The sequence below is a fragment of the Anopheles marshallii genome, chromosome 2 (assembly GCF_943734725.1).
Source record: "Anopheles marshallii chromosome 2, idAnoMarsDA_429_01, whole genome shotgun sequence".
In the NCBI taxonomy this organism is placed as follows: Eukaryota; Metazoa; Arthropoda; class Insecta; order Diptera; family Culicidae; genus Anopheles; species Anopheles marshallii.
The window spans coordinates 30,695,103-30,711,745 of record NC_071326.1 but is presented as its reverse complement, the minus strand read 5'-3'; the positions used below and the strand labels follow the sequence as shown (position 1 = coordinate 30,711,745).

Here is a 16,643-nt window from a genome sequence, read left to right as displayed (position 1 = left end):
AGATCGAATGGAAAGGGACATTTCACGGACGATTGTGGCTAATCGATATCGATAGATAATGATTGTACAAAATGATATGAAATGTAATCATCATCAAAAACTGTTTCACTTATGCCTTTTCATTACTCAATTTATTCTGGATGTAAATGATACAGTTTTGCTTGGTAGCAACTTTGCATTCACCAATAGCCTTAACAATATAAACCGTCCCCAACGGACATTCTCTTTTATACTTCATTAGTTATTATCATTACTTCCAATTAAAGCGCAAAATTTTGTGAAAATGTACAATAAGAAAAACATAGAAATGATTAATTTTAATCGAACAGAGAAACACCGTTGCAATTTAAATGGCCGGTGTACCTTTTCTGAGGGATTTTGCAGGCTGTCAAACGCACCCTCCCCTGTCAAATGCACCTTCTAGTTTTTCGTCTTCTTACTTGTCAAAATACTCTACATTCCACCACCTTGTCTCCTTCAATAGCCTTGGTCAAAACCATACGCACAAGCAGTACCTCCCGAATTGTTCGGTCAAGTTGTAAGATGAAGATTGTTGTTATGTACTTCGTCTCTCCGAAAATTTGCAATTAAATAACGTTTTCCGGAATTTGCTCCGTGTTCGAAACCTCACAAAAGACTGCATGAAACAACCGTGATTACATTTGCACACTCTCTAGTGTCCTGGTGCTCGCTGTACAGTCGTAAGTAATTATAGCTACATACCTTTGGGTGTTTAACAATAAAAACGAACGCACACATATTTTTGTTCCAACCCGCGGCGAACTCCGAACACGCGGAAAAGAGTGCAGTGAACGCGTGCGCGTAACTTTGCCAGCCTGCCGAACGAGCTCCGAAAACGGCTCATTTTATCCTCGATATGTTGTGCTTCGGTTGCCGTTGACCATAGTGGTAGTAAAATTCCCCGTCCAAGTCCCGGTGTAGCAGTAACGCAATACATAAAAAAAAATAAACAAAACCGGGAAAACCCTCCATACCACCGGCCATGCTACTTGATGAGGCACGCGTTTATTTAGGTTAGAGGAATTGTTTGCTTTACGAAGCTGCATCGTGACTTTTGTTTTGATCGCATGATTCGTCGCGGGGGGAGGCGTATGGGGCAAATCGGGACGCACACGCGACCAACGAGACACGCGCACTACGCGTACGGTGAGCGATCAGCCCAGTCAGAGGGAAGTGTGTTGTGGCCCCGGGAAAAGAAGAAAGATTTTGTATCAGGATTTTTCACCAAGTGAAACAGTGTGTAAAATTTCGTTTCAATAAGAGGGTTGTGCGACATGACTGGGTTTGGATAAAAGAAAAACTAGTATTTTTCTGCTAGCGAAATTTGGTGGTTCGTTTTATCCTTCTGTTACGAAAATTAAAGACACTAAACCCTGAATACAATTTCTTCTCTCTTTTCCAGGGGCCACGGACTGGTGTGTAGTGAAGTTTTGTCATTGACGTTCGACGGAAGGTGAATCTAAAGCAGCTGGCTGAGGCATAGTTCTTAAATGCTCCACCAAAAACATCGCAACGGTTCACAGCATTAACATTGAACCGTTCCACATCCATCGTCATATGACTGTAGCCTCGGTGGAAATACTTTGATGTATCACTGTGGTTCGTTCGAGTTGGTGCAACAATGCGATCGGAACGTTACAACGGTGGTGCAACCTCGTCGCCAAAGCGAAGGATGCACGTAGTAGGCAATGGGAAAACACATCAACAGCATCATGTACATCCAAATCATCGACAGCATCACCATAGCCAACACGCGGCAGGTAGCATTCACCGAGAAACGGACGCGGACTTACCAACCATGACCGAACTACCACCATCCAGCGGATCCTTTCTACACATATCAATCATCAAGCTGGCCATTGGGAGCCGTCTGTTCGTGATAGTGCTACAGCTCGTCGCTAACTTACTGCTGCCGGATCACGAAGCGGGAGTGTTTGTGGCACCGCACGATAAAGACGCGCCCGAACGACCGCTAGATGCCGTGGTACGCTTCACACTGGGCGGGCTGAACCGCTGGGATGGACAATACTTTCTGCACATTGCCGAGCATGGCTACACGTACGAAAATGCGCTCGCTTTCTTCCCACTGTTTCCGTTCATACTGAAGATAGTGAGCAGTGCGCTGAGTAGCTACGAAGTGGTCACGTTCGTCAGCTACCGGGAGCTTTCGCTGCTGTTGGCGGTACTGCTGAATGTGGTCTGCTTTGCCGGTGCGGCCAAAGCGCTCTACCGACTTAGCAAGCACGTGCTCGGCAGCCAGAAGAAGGCGGAAATAGCGGTCCTGCTGTTCTGTTTCAATCCCGCCTCCATCTTTTTTACCGCGCCGTACACCGAAAGTCTGTACGCGTGGCTTTCCTTCGCCGTAATGTACCAGTGCATGGAGGACGTGACGTCGATCTTTCTGACCATCCCGCTAAGCCTTTCGATCCTGTGCCGTTCGAACGGTATGTTCAACATCGGTTTCGTGCTTTACTTCGTCGTACGTCGTATCGTCGCCCAGTACAACTTTCACAACATTATTTGCATCTGCTCGCGGCTCTTCTCGATGCTGATCATCGTGCTGTTTCACTACGGCATCGCCCAGGTGTACAACTACTACCTGTTTTGCTTCGTGCAGAAGTTTAACTTCCCTGACCATGTGCGCGAGTATGCGGTGGAGCACGGACTCGTACTAGCCGGCAATAAAACGGACGATTCGTCACCTTGGTGCACGAATTTGCTGCCCCTGTCGTATTCGTACGTGCAGAGCCAATACTGGAACGTGGGCTTTCTGCGCTACTACGAGCTGAAACAGCTGCCAAACTTCCTGCTGGCACTGCCGGCCATTTATCTCGTGCTGAGCAACTCGTACCAGTACCTTTGCGAACATTGGGATTACGCCGTACGCTTAGGTTTGTTCCGGCTGACCAAGAAGCAGCACAAACTGATGCGCCCATACGACCGGTTTGCCCTGGTGTTCGTGATCCATGCGCTCGTACTGACCATCTTTTCGTTGCTGTTCGTTCACGTGCAAGTTACCACTCGGCTGCTGTGCGCTGCCAGTCCGGTACTGTACTGGTATACGGCCGAATATTTTACCGGCGAACGAGCGTTTATTAAGCGGCAAGTGATCCGGAAGCTTTCGAAGCAGGTCAAGGATGGGGAAGAAAACAGCTGCACCCACGTGCTGAATCACATCGAGTTGAGCGATCTGCTTGACTTTCGCTGGATGAATGGACGGCAGCAAGCAATTCTGGTGTACTTTTTCGGGTACACCGTGGTGGGAACGGTGCTGTTTAGCAACTTCTATCCATGGACCTAGGAAGAGCACTGAACGCTGAAACGTTGTTTTGCAGACCAACCCCTCATCGCTGGTGGCCATTCTTTGCTCTCTTTGCTCCTTGGAAACTGCGGAACATAATACACCGACCGTTACTAATACTGACCAAACCAAAACAACGGTTATCAAAAACCAAGACATTCTACACACAATTGGGATTACACTTTATCTCGTGCCTTTTCGCTCTACATACATACTTATTGCCAAAACGAAGTACAGCAACAACAGTTAGGGAGAAGAGAGTATTGTACTGTTGTAGCGTGTAGCACTGGTTGAACCATCGCGCACGTTACGCTTCACGACCAAAGTTACGCTTTCTATTTGCTCATTGTTTGTGTATGCAAGGGGTGTTGCCATTTAAATGTTGACTTTCAAAATTTGCCAAAATCATTAGCCAATTGGGAGAGAAATACCTTAAACCAATGCCTATCGTTTTCGATCCGGACTGTGTTTATTTAGCATTGTAAGTAGATTAGTACTGTATCGAAGGGAGTTTATGTTATGTTTTATGTAATTAAACAATATAGGTTGTTGAACATGAAGAAACAAACCGGCTTGCAATGGAAGCGTACTGTTAGTATCTATCGATCGCCTTGCATTACCACCGAACGATTGTCGTCCCCGTGTGCAGGCCGAAAACAGGCTTTGACCATTTAGTTAGAGAGAAACAAAAATATAGAAGCGAGCGTAATTTCGCCATACATTTGTGTACATAAACAATACTACAAAACGCTACAAATGCAACGCATGGAACAAAGGGATCGACTCCTCCACCCGGTTGCCTCTTGCCTATAAGGAGTGCTGAATCGAGGTTCGAGAAAAGTGGAATTGGCAGAGCTCTACCATATATATAATATACATATACACAGTCTCAAAAATAATGCTGCTATACTAAATAACTATAAATTATATATTTAAGCTCGACACATATACCCAGTTTACCATCCATAAGACTTTACAAAGCAGATTTTGGGAGCAGAGATGGGAAGAAATTGTAAGTGCAAAACAAAACAAAGGGAAACGTTTAATGTTGGGAGTGAAAATGAAAACAACACACACACATTACTATCTTACACAAAGCATAATAACACAGGTTAAAAACAAACGTCGAAACAAAACTAAACTAATGCTCTAGTCTCGCGAAATCGAAAGTGCGTATAATTAAACAGTAAATAAGAACCGTCTAAATCAAGTACTACGCTAACGTGCGCAAGAGTACACCTAAACAGAACGAAAACAATCAAACAAATATTTCCTGTTATAGAACTGGGCAATCGAACGAACTTAAACATATTGTGAACCGGACCGGAAAGTTAGTGTGGATTTTTTTTCCGTAGGATGATTAGTAAGTAACGTTACAATTCGTTGTTAATTATACAACTGCAACCGTATTACTTCTGCGGGAAGTAGTGGAGGCGACGAATAATAATAATTGTAGAACGGGATTATCATGTTATACACTCTGCTAGTATGCGTATTGAGGGGCGATGAGCTCCACATCATGTTAGTGATTAGTTAGTAAAAAAAAACAAAGGCAGAATAAATAAAGCAACAGAAGCAACTAAAAGCCAGCATAATCAAACACGTTAAGCAGATAAAGCAATTAAACCAGTCGCACAGTACTTAATCGAATCAAAACAGTTAAAACAAACACAACAAACGTAAAAAAATAATTATCTAACTACACATTTTTTAAAAACCAAATCTTCCTCACGCATAAATAATCAAACCAAGCTAAACCTAATAGCATTAAAGCAGATTTAAAGACGCACACACTCACCGGTCGTGCTTTAGATAAGTCTAATCGATTTTAACTATTACATTACCTTACGAAACCGGTTCAATTAATCGTACACTGTACCGCTGAGAGTTGGTTATACAAGCTGAAAGCCGGAGAAGGAGAAGATAAAAAAGGCGCTGTCAGTGGTTTCACAGGTCGGAATTTAAATGATAACATATCGCCTGTACCATCGCACGGGTTTTGTTTCTGCTAATTCAAATAGCGAATCACTCAGAATTGGCAGAGTTCATTGTAAATTTATCTGACACATTATTATGGCGCTAACGTATTGTTTTACCAATGTATTATTTATTTTGTTATGTATAGCCTTCTGTTTCAATGTATTTGCGGTAGGCAACGAACCGAATTCGGATGTTGTTGGAGCGATATATTAGCATTTCATTCTGACCTATGAAACGACGCGTTTAGTCTATCATAGAATTTATGCGCTACATGTGTGCAATAGAAGTTTCATTGTAACGACAAACAATGTAACCTTTCTTAGGGAATGTTCAAAAGTTTTTTAGAATTCAATTTCAATGTGAAAATTTTCATCCGTAGTTGTGTTTACGATACACGAAATTTAATGGAAAGCAGAGCAATTATCTATTTAACATTGAAAAAAAAGACATCGGTTAAAGCTATTTTCTTCCTTTACGGTATTGAAACCTCACAACAACAAAAAAAAAACGAATAAGCCGTAACATAAAATTGGCAAAACAAACATAATTAGCCATTTAGGTATTTCAGACCGTCGTAACCGTCTAGTCGTTAAATTCACTTGTTGGAATCAATTTTTAAAAACAGATTTTACTAATAATCGTTCGTGATCTTTACTATCTTCGCCGAGTTTGGCATGTTAGACAATACCTAGTTTCACTGTTAGACTATTTCTAATAGTAACTGCAATAAACTTCTCAATCGATTACCAAGAATTGTGTGTACGCGTATTGAATGTAATCCTTTGATGGGATCATTTATGTATTCCCAAATAATAATTGATATTTCGTGTCGTTAGTTTGTCCTGAGCCCGGTACTGTGGCTCTGTTCTTTATAAAGGGTCCATAATGTTGCACCTACTGATTATACATTCTCATTTAAGGATCATCACAACATGAGTCACCGCATGGACGATCGCCGATCGAGACATTCCGGATCGCGAAGAGGGCATCGTTCGTCAACCCGCAGTCCACCATCTTCCCGAGAACCGAAAGCAAGCAGCCATTCCAACCGGACCAACCCGACATCACCAGAGCAGACCAATTTGATACACTTTTCCTTTCTGGACCACAAAGCGGAGCTAAATCGTGTGCTGCGAGGTTACTGTGCACGCGATCAACTGGTGGATGATGTGAATGACTTCTGGCTGTTTGTTACCAAGTATGAATCGTTACTAAAACGCACCGGACAATCGATCCTTCCAGATCCACCGTCAGGCAAGGGAGTGCGAGAACACTGCCCTATCGGAACGATACCTTCCGAGTACAGTAAGGCTCTGGGCTGTTGCATTTCGTTGAGCGTTCCCATTGAAGAGCTGTTTGGTCGGTTGGGTGGAACCGGTTCCGGTGCCATAACGCACACCAAGCTTGTCCAACTGCTGCAGATCGTAACGCATTACTTGGACTTCCGGCAGCGTGAGAAGTTTAACAAACTACGCAAACTGCGCCAGGCCCAAGCCAATCTGCCCGTCGCAAAGCATCGTGAGGAGATAGTGGAAGCCGTACGGAACGAACGGGTAGTAGTGTTGGCCGGTGATACGGGATGTGGTAAATCTACCCAGGTGCCGCAGTATCTGTACCGGGCCGGCTACGAAGGAATTGCCTGTACGCAGCCGCGCCGTATCGCCTGCATTTCCCTCTCGAAACGTGTGGCCCATGAACTGTTGGCCGAGTATCGCACCGAGGTTGGATACCAGATACGGTTCGAGCGAAGCAAAAACACCAACACAAAGATACTGTTCATCACGGAGGGGTTGTTGCTGCGGCAGCTGGCAAGCGAGGATAACCTCGGGCAGTACTCGGTCATCATACTGGACGAGGTACACGAGCGGCATCTGCATGGTGATTTCCTGCTGGGTATCGCCAAGTGCCTTATCCGTGCACGACCCGACCTAAAGCTGGTGCTTATGTCGGCCACCATCAACATCAAGCTGTTTGCCGACTATTTCACCGAGGAGGAGGCCCGTATCATTGAGGTACCTGGGCGACTGTTCCCCATCAAGCTGCACTATATGCCCCAGCTGCAGGACGTACCGGTGGGAGCGGCGGGTAGTTCCGCTGGCGGTAAGCGCACCCAGAGCGATCGTCTCAGCCCAGAACCTTACATACAAATCCTGCAGCTAGTCGACCAAAAGTATCCACCAACGGAAAAGGGAGATGTGCTGATCTTTCTCAGCGGCCTGAACGAAATAACGACCATTGTGGATGCCGCCCGAGAGTACAACGAAAAAAACAAGAACTGGATCATTCTACCTCTGCACAGCACGCTCTCGATTGCCGAGCAGGATAAGGTGTTTGACTACGCGCCGGACGGTATGCGCAAGTGTATCGTCTCGACGAACATCGCCGAAACGTCGGTCACGATCGACGGTATCCGGTTCGTCGTGGATAGTGGGAAGGTAAAAGAGATGAGCTACGATCCAACGACGAAGATGCAACGGCTGAAGGAGTTCTGGATATCGAAGGCATCCGCCGAACAGCGTAAAGGACGCGCCGGCCGTACCGGGCCCGGCGTTTGCTACCGTCTGTACGCGGAGAAACAGTTTCACGATTTTGATGCGTACAGCACGGCGGAAATACTGAAGGTGCCGCTGGAATCGTTGCTGCTGCAGATGATATCTATGGGCCTGCCGAATGCGCGTCTGTTTCCTTTCGTCGAGCCACCGCCGATGGATAATGTGGAGAACGCGATCGTCAGCCTAAAGGAAGCGGAAGCACTGACGGAGGACGAGAAGCTGACACCGCTTGGCAAAGCGCTGGCCAAGATACCGGTCGACATCGGTATCGGTAAGATGTTGCTGATGGGTTGCGTGTTTCAGCAACTACAACCGGTGCTGACACTGGCCGCAGCATTAAGCGTGCAGTCACCGTTCACCAATCGTGCGTACCGTGATCCGGAATGTGAGGTAGGGCGTGAATTTGTTTAGAATGGCTAGTATCAGTATCTGCTGCATCCTTTTCCATCTTATTCACAGAGGGCGCGCAAATCGCTCGAGTCTGACCATGGTGACCCGATCACACTGCTGAACGCGTACAAAGAATGGCTGGAGATCAAGCAACACCGGACGGACTATGGGCGGCGTGACGATGGTGATCGTCGTTCCGAAAGCTCCAAGGTTTGGTGCCGGCGCCGGGGACTGGAAGAGCAACGGTTCTACGAAATCACCAAACTGCGCAATCAGTTTCAAGATCTGCTGCAGGACTGTGGTCTCATGGAGTCGCAAAACAATGAGCATTTGTCCAGTGCCGAGCGTGCAATACGCAATGGAGAGTTGCGTCAGCTGAAAGAACTGCGGAAAGCGCACCGCATGGAAGCACCCCGGAAGCGTAAACTGCTTAAATCTGACCCTTGGGGATTGGGCGAAGAGGGCGACGAAGAGGCAGATGACGGGAAGGTGGACATAAGGGATGTGGAATTTCGTTTGAGTCACGATTCCTCCAAGCTGCAGCATCTGGTAACCGGCGCCACGGCTTGTAGCTACAGAGATTTGATGACGCTTAAGTTAATTCTGGTCAGCGGACTTTATCCCCAGGTGGCGATTGCTGATGAATTTAATTATTGCAAGGTAACTAACCTCACATACACTGATGTACACTGCTTGTCATATCTGCCTTCTTCTTTTTTTTTTTCAAATCATCAGAGTTTATCGGAACAATTCTTTCACACCCGGGCGAAACCATACGTTTCGCTGCATCCGATGAGCTTTTTCGGCAACAATGCACAACTGCTGCAGCTGACGGACAGTGAGATTGAGGAGAAACCGCCCACGTTCAAATCACGCCAACCGCTCAGCACTCGTCACCAGATCGTGTGCTATTTGACGCTGCTAGAGACGAATAAATCTTATCTAACCAACACGCTCCGTATGCCGGCCGCCCAAACGCTGTTGCTGTTTGCGCACACGCTCGAAACGAACAGTACCTTCTCGCGGATTGTGTGCGATGTATGGTTGTGTCTAGACTTCCCAGCACCGGAAAGTGGGCAGACATTGCTGCTTAAAGCAACCAAGCTGAGGCGGCTCTGGAATCGCTTGCTTGCAGAAAAGCTGAAAGGTACTTACCGCTTTACTGCAGTGAATGTCCCATCAGTCTGCCACACTATCAAACCTTCTCTTTTCTTTTCCCAATCCTTACGCAGCACTCACCATTACGGCAGACGGTGAACTGACGAAGGTCGAACGAAACGTTACGATAGAGCAGATGAATCGCGAACTCTGGTCCAGTTTGGCACAGTACATGAACACGGAAGTGTGTTACACTGTTAAAAAGCTGCTTCCGGCAGATCTAAAATCGCTTTACATTGGCCGTACGGCAGAAGACGATAATGAAGATGGTGAACAGCGAATGGAACTGCCGAATCCCAACCCATTTGCGGAAGACTTCCAACCACTGCATAACGAAACGAAGGGTGGTGTATTTCTGACAGAAAACATTACGTACGGTTGGTGAGTAGTGGCTTATTTTGGAAAGTCCTTAAAACAAGCTTACACTGTCAATATTCTCTTCTCTTCCCACCAAAGCGTTGTGGAGACGGACTGGAGTATGCAGATGCACGAGCAAATCCTAGAGCAAGACTGGGAATGTGCACATTGTCGAGGAACGTTTCGTTTGACCGGCTTACAGAAGCTTCAACACGCAGTCATTTGTAAACCGGAAAAGATCGATGAAGCGACCATAGCAATGCCACCGGCAAGCGAAGTTGGTTCATCTAGAAAGCTAAATGTAACCCGACACGACTGCCCGAGCTGTGGTCAGCAGCTGATGTTGAGCGCAATAGAGGTGCTAAAGCATAAGAAAGGTTGTGGCAAACGCATCAAACAGGAACCGCAGGATTAGGTTTAAAAAACAGAAGCGTTTCATCAACGCTCCGATCTATACTGTCAATTCATCTCTGCAATTAAAAGTTCTAAAAAGAAGGACAATATGTTATTATTTGCGTGTATATAGACTATCCTCTCGGCTTTATTCGTGTGTGTGTGTATGGCTATAACTGTTTGGCTTTGACAATGCTTTTGGTTTGTAATCAAAACTGCACTAGACAAACCCACGGGGCACATTACACGCTTCGCGATTGCGTACAAAGAAGGGACTACAAAGTGTTCTACAGCTCTACTGACTCAAGTGGGACAACGAAGCGTTTCAGTGGCTTCCAAGTGGTACCGATTTGATTGATATTAGATTGATAACACTTTTTACGACCGTACTTTACCTTTTTTTTTTTAGATACAAATCCTAATAATCCCGTAACCACTATACAGTGGTGATCTATTTCAGTGTGGATTTTTTTTCACTCGATTAAGCCCTCAACTGAATTAGTGACATTTTTTCGGTAATGCCTAAATGGACTAATTAATACACGTATCTTAGTGCTTGCTATTATACCTGCTGGTACCAGCTCGACAATAGGTTCAATTATTGTTACTTTTACTAAAACTGTCCAACTAAATCAGATGACCAATAAGGATTTTACGATTTTCTCATCAAAAAAATTCTTCCCTTTCTGAAGTTATTTCTTTTGTAAAACGATGCGACGTAATAATACGATAGCAATAGAGATAGAGAAATTAATTTTGACATTTCCTTTTTATGGGACAAATCAAGTTAAACCGAAGAAATTTGTATCGACGGCTCTTCGTGGGTTATGAATTAAGTTAAAATACTACCACCTGTTGCATAGCGCGTACTTTTACATTCGTTTTGCTACCTTGAAATGCTTTGCGTCGTTCACTGTCTACACATTACAATATTTGGCACTGTGTAAGACATGCGAATTCTATGTGAAAGGACGCACGCCTTTAATTACATCGTCGGTCGAATATTAACACATGCACCTCCCAAAAGATACGTTGCAAAGCGTTCTAGCTATATCGATTGTTTTAGTTCCATTCTGTATCATTCGACCGGCGTGCGGATGTTGATCAATTATCCCACTGCTACCCGAATGGCTCATGGTACACCTGTTAATGTTACGACCGCTGCTAGTAGTTTCTATAAGTGCACTGTTGCGCTTCTACCATTAAAAACCATCCAACACATACCCAGGAAGCTTCTTGCGCACGGGATTCATTGGTTGTGCGTTTTGCCTAAAGTTTGCAATCAATATTGTTTGCCAGTATGTATAAATTTCCTACACTCACCTATTCACCTATATATATATATATACGTGTATGATTTAGTTGTTCGTTGACAATTGGCACAAATTCAGAACATCAATCGTGTAGCTAAGCACTTCCTTTGCGAATATCAAAATTTTCCCTGCTACTGATACTTTTAGTTTAGCAATTCCAATTTACATTCTCCTCACTATGTACGGAACATTGTTTTCCCCCCCCAACCATTAGCCCGTTTTCCATTTCATACCGTAAACTTTTTGGCGTGAAGAAGATGTTCAAAATGGACCTAGCGTAAATGGCCGAAAAAGATGCGAGGCCGTGCGGAAACAGGGAGTAATACTTTCGCTTTGTGTACAGGTGGTTGAACGTATTGATAGATGAGATAAGGGCAACGTTCACTCGTATTTTTTGCAGTATCTCTAACAATCACAATTCTACCAGCGTTAGGTAGTGCGGTGCGTCAGTGCACTCTTCTATAACGCAATGTCCGGATGGTGTGACATCGATGACACAGTATATAGCAATAGGAGAGAAACGAGACCAAAACCTTCACTAGCCCTACGGTGGTAGCAATAAGTAGTAACAACTCGAGAGTAGAGAATAGTTTTTATACTCACGCAGCGAATTTGAAGCATGTAGCGCTCAAAACCACAACTTTCAACCTACGCGGAACGGCCGGTTAGGGTCTTTGAAGACAATATAAATGACCGCAACTATGTGTTAACTCAGTTTGCTAGGAGATTATGTTCCTCTCCATGTCCATGTCGAACAAAATCGTCCGTTCGGCGCCATATTAGTTCCGATTCGTACAGCGGTTCGCAAAGCACTACCATCCCGTCCGCTAGCCAGTGGGCAAACTTTCAGACCTCCGCGGGAACCTTCAGTAGTGCTTTTGCTTCGCCGAACATTAGTAATCGTGCGCACACAGTCGTCACAAGCTAAGCTTCAGGGCCTTCCGTTGGTTTTCTAGCTTCAACTCCAGCATCGTGTAGGGTATGACCGAGATGACAAGCAGTATCGCGAGTATGATAATTTTCGGCGCCTCACACAGCACTCCATGGCCCGCAAACGTAACCGCCAGACCGAGGAATCGGAGCGCCTGTAAGGGGGATGTCACTTCGGCGAACTTGTTGGGATGCGTTAGCGTGGTCAGGGCAAACAGTAACGTCTCCCACACGGCATTGCAAACGCCCCAGGCAGCCGGTATGACGTACAGTACGGCACTATCGTCCCTGGAGGGCTTCCAGCGCAAGAGCACCAGCAGCAAACATGCGTGGAATATGAACCCAGCCACTAGAAGGGAGAGGAAACTCATTTAAAAAAAAACTGCATTGGAGTTTATTTGGACCTACCTACCAATCACTACGACACGTTTGGTGTGTCTCAGCAGCATGCTTAAGGTGCAGGCGGCAATCAGTTGCATCACACCCATCCCAACCAGCACGCCGGCCACACTGTTCGGTCCCAGCTCACACGCCACGAATGCCTGGAATGCAGCGAAAACCGATCTCAGCACACAGGCGGTGTAAGAAAAAGCCCTCCACTGCATAATACTCACCTTCATAAAGTCAGCCATCATGTACGCTTGCTCGGTGCCGACAAAATACGCTAGCGGTCCGGCAAACAGCAGCGTGTCGGACATGCGCCGTATCGAGTCAAACTTGACGTTAAATTCAATGTCCGTGGTGAAGGCGGTGACGGTAAACGCTAGCACACCGAACACCAAATAGATGCACATCAGCGGCGTGGCACCGGTGTAGCCCTGCAGCTTTAACTGATTCTCCAGCGCACTGCCGTTGACCGGTACGTTTCTATCCCAAACCGGACAGAGATGGGAACCACAGATCCGCTCACCGTAGTCGTTCGTCTGGAACATGCTATACGGGAACCGATCCATGTACGGGCCCGCTGCATCGCGTTGCTCCTCGGGGCCAGCCGGGCCACTGGCGGTGCTGGAAGGTTGATACCCGTCGTCACCGTTCCCGGCCGGATCTGGCAGCCGAATGTTGTACAGAAAGTACATCGTTTCGCGCAGCGTCGGCATCGAAGGTGTAACGATTTTGGGTGGTGAAGGACTGGTTGGCTTGGGGCTGTCGATCGTCGTCAGGTCGAGGGGTTGATCCGGCGCCTCCGGTAACGACATTAGGATGTCCCTGTACAGCGGCAACCCACCGTCCGCGGGCTGCTCGTTGTGAGACCCGTTGACCGCTGGTGCCGTTCCGTTCAGTATCCCCGTCAGGGCGGCGTTCGGCACTGGCGGGGCAAGACGCGATATGTAGTAGCAGCCGATGCGGTTCGAACCAGAAGCACACGTGAGAACAAACGCCGCCACGATAGTGCCGATAATCATGCCAAGATCGCCCGCCGCCCGGAACCACCGTCCCAGCCGACGGACCTGCTCCTGCCGGCTGCACAGCAAGCGGTGATCATCATAGCTGTCGGCGTTGGCACCGGCGGTACTGGTGCCGCCACATTCCGGTTGCGTGCAGCTCAGCTTACCCGCCATTGACACCAGTAGCGCTTGCTTACATATTACCGAGGGTCCAAGCAGCAGCCCGAGCACCAGATACCCGGGCACCAGCGACAGCAGCACGGGGTAGATGTGGGCGGCCAAAAACAAGCAGACGGCACCGTAGCTGGCCGCCAGTACGATCGAGTAGCCGAAGCGCTGGACCAGCTTGGTCGTCATGAGGCTCATGCCGGCCGTGACGGCACAGCACAGGCTGAGCAACCCGGAACCGACGTCCGGTCCCGCCGCTAGCCATGACTCCTGCTGGAACCAGGTCGAATTAGCGCCCTGCAGCACAACGAGCGGCACCAGTGCGGTGCACATGAAACCGTGGGCTACCGCTACCAGTATGAAATTCTTCATCATCCTCGTGCGCACGTGCGACGGGATCTTGTGCCGGCAGCCGTAACTGCGGTTCTGCACCGTCAGCAGCTTGCGGACGGATGTCGCCCCGATGGAACTGTTGACCGAATCCCGCCGATGTCTGTTGCCGAGCGAGGAGGACTGAAACTGATAGGCGGCGGCGAAGGTTGGCCCTACCGAGATACGATGGCTGCGGTTTGAGGCCGGCGAGTAGTTCGTCAAGTATTGCTTGCGGGGAAAGACGGGAAGAGAAACAATCAAATTCTATTTCGCAACACCCTAATAAGCCTCGCTGCTTGGAAATACAACGCTAGCCCAACACCTCACCGAGTGTCATCTACTTACGTCTATTATAGGGTCATCCCAGATGTGATGCGCCTGGCCGGAGCTTCGCGTTCGCATTACCTTCCTCGAGCCCGGTGGACATTTCTGCTGCAGGATAGTCTTTGCGGCGGCAATCTGCAATTGCAATCGGCCACTGGTTAGCTTTTCGTCCCGGTTTATCCCAACAATTGCACGTACCTGTTGCTTGTGAATGAAGACGGGCCGTTCAAGCGTCCGTATCGACTCCTTCTCACGCCCAAAATCACGCTCGATGATGCGTTCGCGGGCCAGGATGCGTTCCCGCTCCTCAAGTCGACGCTCGAGCTTTTCCGTGGATAGATCGCTCAGGTTTGGTAAGCTGCCCATCGTAGCGTGCCGATTCGCGTGCACCCGGCAGTACACTGGTTTGTGTGGGCTGTAGTTCTGCCTCAGTGCCTACCTACCATTCAGAATGGTTGGAAATGGCTATAATGCGCTGGTGGGAGTATTCATCATAGTTTTGTCGTTGTTGTCTGAACCACTGTCAGCTACACCCACATCAGTTCACCTGCATGAAGCAGAATTGATACATGTAGATTGATTAAATGAAGCACGGCGCTCAAATTGAACCTTTTATGAGAAATTCCTAATTTTCTTTCAATTGAAATGCTTTAAATTTAATACAAAATCTGTTAAAATATATAATGGCCATAAGGAATGCAGCTGAATATGAACTATGGACTAGTGTCTATGTCTGGACTAGTGATGGGCACAATGATGCAGAATTAATCTTCCAAGTGGAGTGTGTTAATTCAAATCTTCAAGAGAAATATTTATAACTCTTTTTGCAATTTAACTCAATCACAAAGTTTCACGGTTTAAAGCATGAGTTAACTTCTACAAGAGTTCTTCACGGTGACCTTTAACTCACCTTTAACTTTAAATTGTGAGTTAGCTCTTGTGAGAGTTGACTCGTGATTTAATTCTGCACGGCGACCTCCGATTTAAATCGTGAGCTAAAGGTCGCTGTGAAGAATTAAATCGTGAGTCAACTCAATTTATGAGATGAAGGCCGAAGCAACCCCCCCACCCCCCCTCGTTGCTTATTTCGAATTATTAAAATCTTGAAGAGCGTTAAATCTTCATTCTAACTCTTTAATTCGGAATTAAATCCTCAAAATAAAGCTAAATTTCTCATCTCTAGAGCGGACCAACCAACAGTTTACACTGCAAAAGGTTAACATTTTCAAAAAATTGTCGCAGTTTCCAGGGCAATGCTATGAGGCGATTTACCGTATCGCCATCATTTTCGCATTCCTCGTAACATCCCGTAGGTTTCTACCGACCAACATTGTTCTAGGTTGGAAAATAGAGTGTCTATTCGTCGAAATGTGTCGCAGCGCCGTAGGGCGTTCAGCCTTAATAATTGAATTGAACGCGATCCCAGAAATAGGTAGAACAACATATTGCATTGACTAATGGTAGGAAATCACATTACCAGCCCAATACCGAACCGTTTTCGGTCGTTTCTATCGATAGTGAACCTGACGATACGCCGCAACACCATATTAGATGCGATTTATTTTTGGTTTAATAGGGTTAAACAGCTACATCTGCTTCCAATCAGCAAGGATTCGTGTTGCTGGCTGCCTATCACAACACTGTCCCAGCGAAAAAATCCACAATTTATATGGAGTCCATTCATCATACCCATAATGCATAGTGCATTTCCGAGAACCTTCAATGTCCGGCAGTGTGTTGCCAATGTTTTATGAAATTATTACAACAGCAGAAAGTATCGGCCTCGCTGCCGTACACCCCGCACCCATTTTCCCACGAATTGTTCCACCTCCGTAAGCATCCGGGGAGAGCGTTTGCGAACCATCACGCCAGAACCGATCTCAAACTTTCGCCCCAAGCCCGGCAAAAGTGCTTCCGGTGCAAAGTTTCGCGTTCGGCGCGTTTGTCTCAGCATGTACGTGGCGCACCGAGCGCATCCACCACGGCCGGAACTAAA

General features: G+C 46.8%; 3 protein-coding genes across 3 annotated transcripts; 2 read left to right on the top strand and 1 right to left on the bottom strand.

Moving 5' to 3' along the window:
* Positions 1-1,642: 1,642 nt before the first annotated feature.
* Positions 1,643-3,322, top strand: LOC128707728 (GPI mannosyltransferase 2). Its single transcript, XM_053802687.1, has one exon. The coding sequence runs from the start codon at positions 1,643-1,645 to the stop codon at positions 3,320-3,322; it is 1,680 nt and encodes a 559-aa protein (XP_053658662.1).
* A 2,912-nt stretch (positions 3,323-6,234) lies between these two features.
* Positions 6,235-10,174, top strand: LOC128708366 (probable ATP-dependent RNA helicase DHX34). Its single transcript, XM_053803341.1, has 5 exons — positions 6,235-8,244; positions 8,314-8,904; positions 8,980-9,391; positions 9,477-9,783; positions 9,859-10,174. The coding sequence occupies exons 1-5, from the start codon at positions 6,235-6,237 to the stop codon at positions 10,172-10,174; spliced, it is 3,636 nt and encodes a 1,211-aa protein (XP_053659316.1).
* Positions 10,175-12,382: 2,208 nt separating this feature from the next.
* LOC128707318 (uncharacterized) lies at positions 12,383-15,013 on the bottom strand. Its single transcript, XM_053802270.1, has 5 exons — positions 14,846-15,013; positions 14,669-14,782; positions 13,010-14,551; positions 12,808-12,937; positions 12,383-12,744 (listed from the first exon to the last, which is right to left on the bottom strand). The coding sequence occupies exons 1-5, from the start codon at positions 15,011-15,013 to the stop codon at positions 12,383-12,385; spliced, it is 2,316 nt and encodes a 771-aa protein (XP_053658245.1).
* Positions 15,014-16,643: the final 1,630 nt, after the last annotated feature.

Coding starts and splice junctions, on each gene's coding strand:
- LOC128708366 (XM_053803341.1), top strand. CDS start 6,235: ATGAGTCACCGCATGGACGATCGCCGATCGAGACATTCCGGATCGCGA. Junction 8,245..8,313: donor ACCGTGATCCGGAATGTGAG/GTAGGGCGTGAA, acceptor TCTTATTCACAG/AGGGCGCGCAAATCGCTCGA. Junction 9,784..9,858: donor GAAAACATTACGTACGGTTG/GTGAGTAGTGGC, acceptor TTCCCACCAAAG/CGTTGTGGAGACGGACTGGA.
- LOC128707728 (XM_053802687.1), top strand. CDS start 1,643: ATGCGATCGGAACGTTACAACGGTGGTGCAACCTCGTCGCCAAAGCGA.
- LOC128707318 (XM_053802270.1), bottom strand. CDS start 15,013: ATGGGCAGCTTACCAAACCTGAGCGATCTATCCACGGAAAAGCTCGAG. Junction 14,783..14,845: donor TCTTCATTCACAAGCAACAG/GTACGTGCAATT, acceptor TTGCAATTGCAG/ATTGCCGCCGCAAAGACTAT. Junction 12,938..13,009: donor TGATGGCTGACTTTATGAAG/GTGAGTATTATG, acceptor GCTGCATTCCAG/GCATTCGTGGCGTGTGAGCT.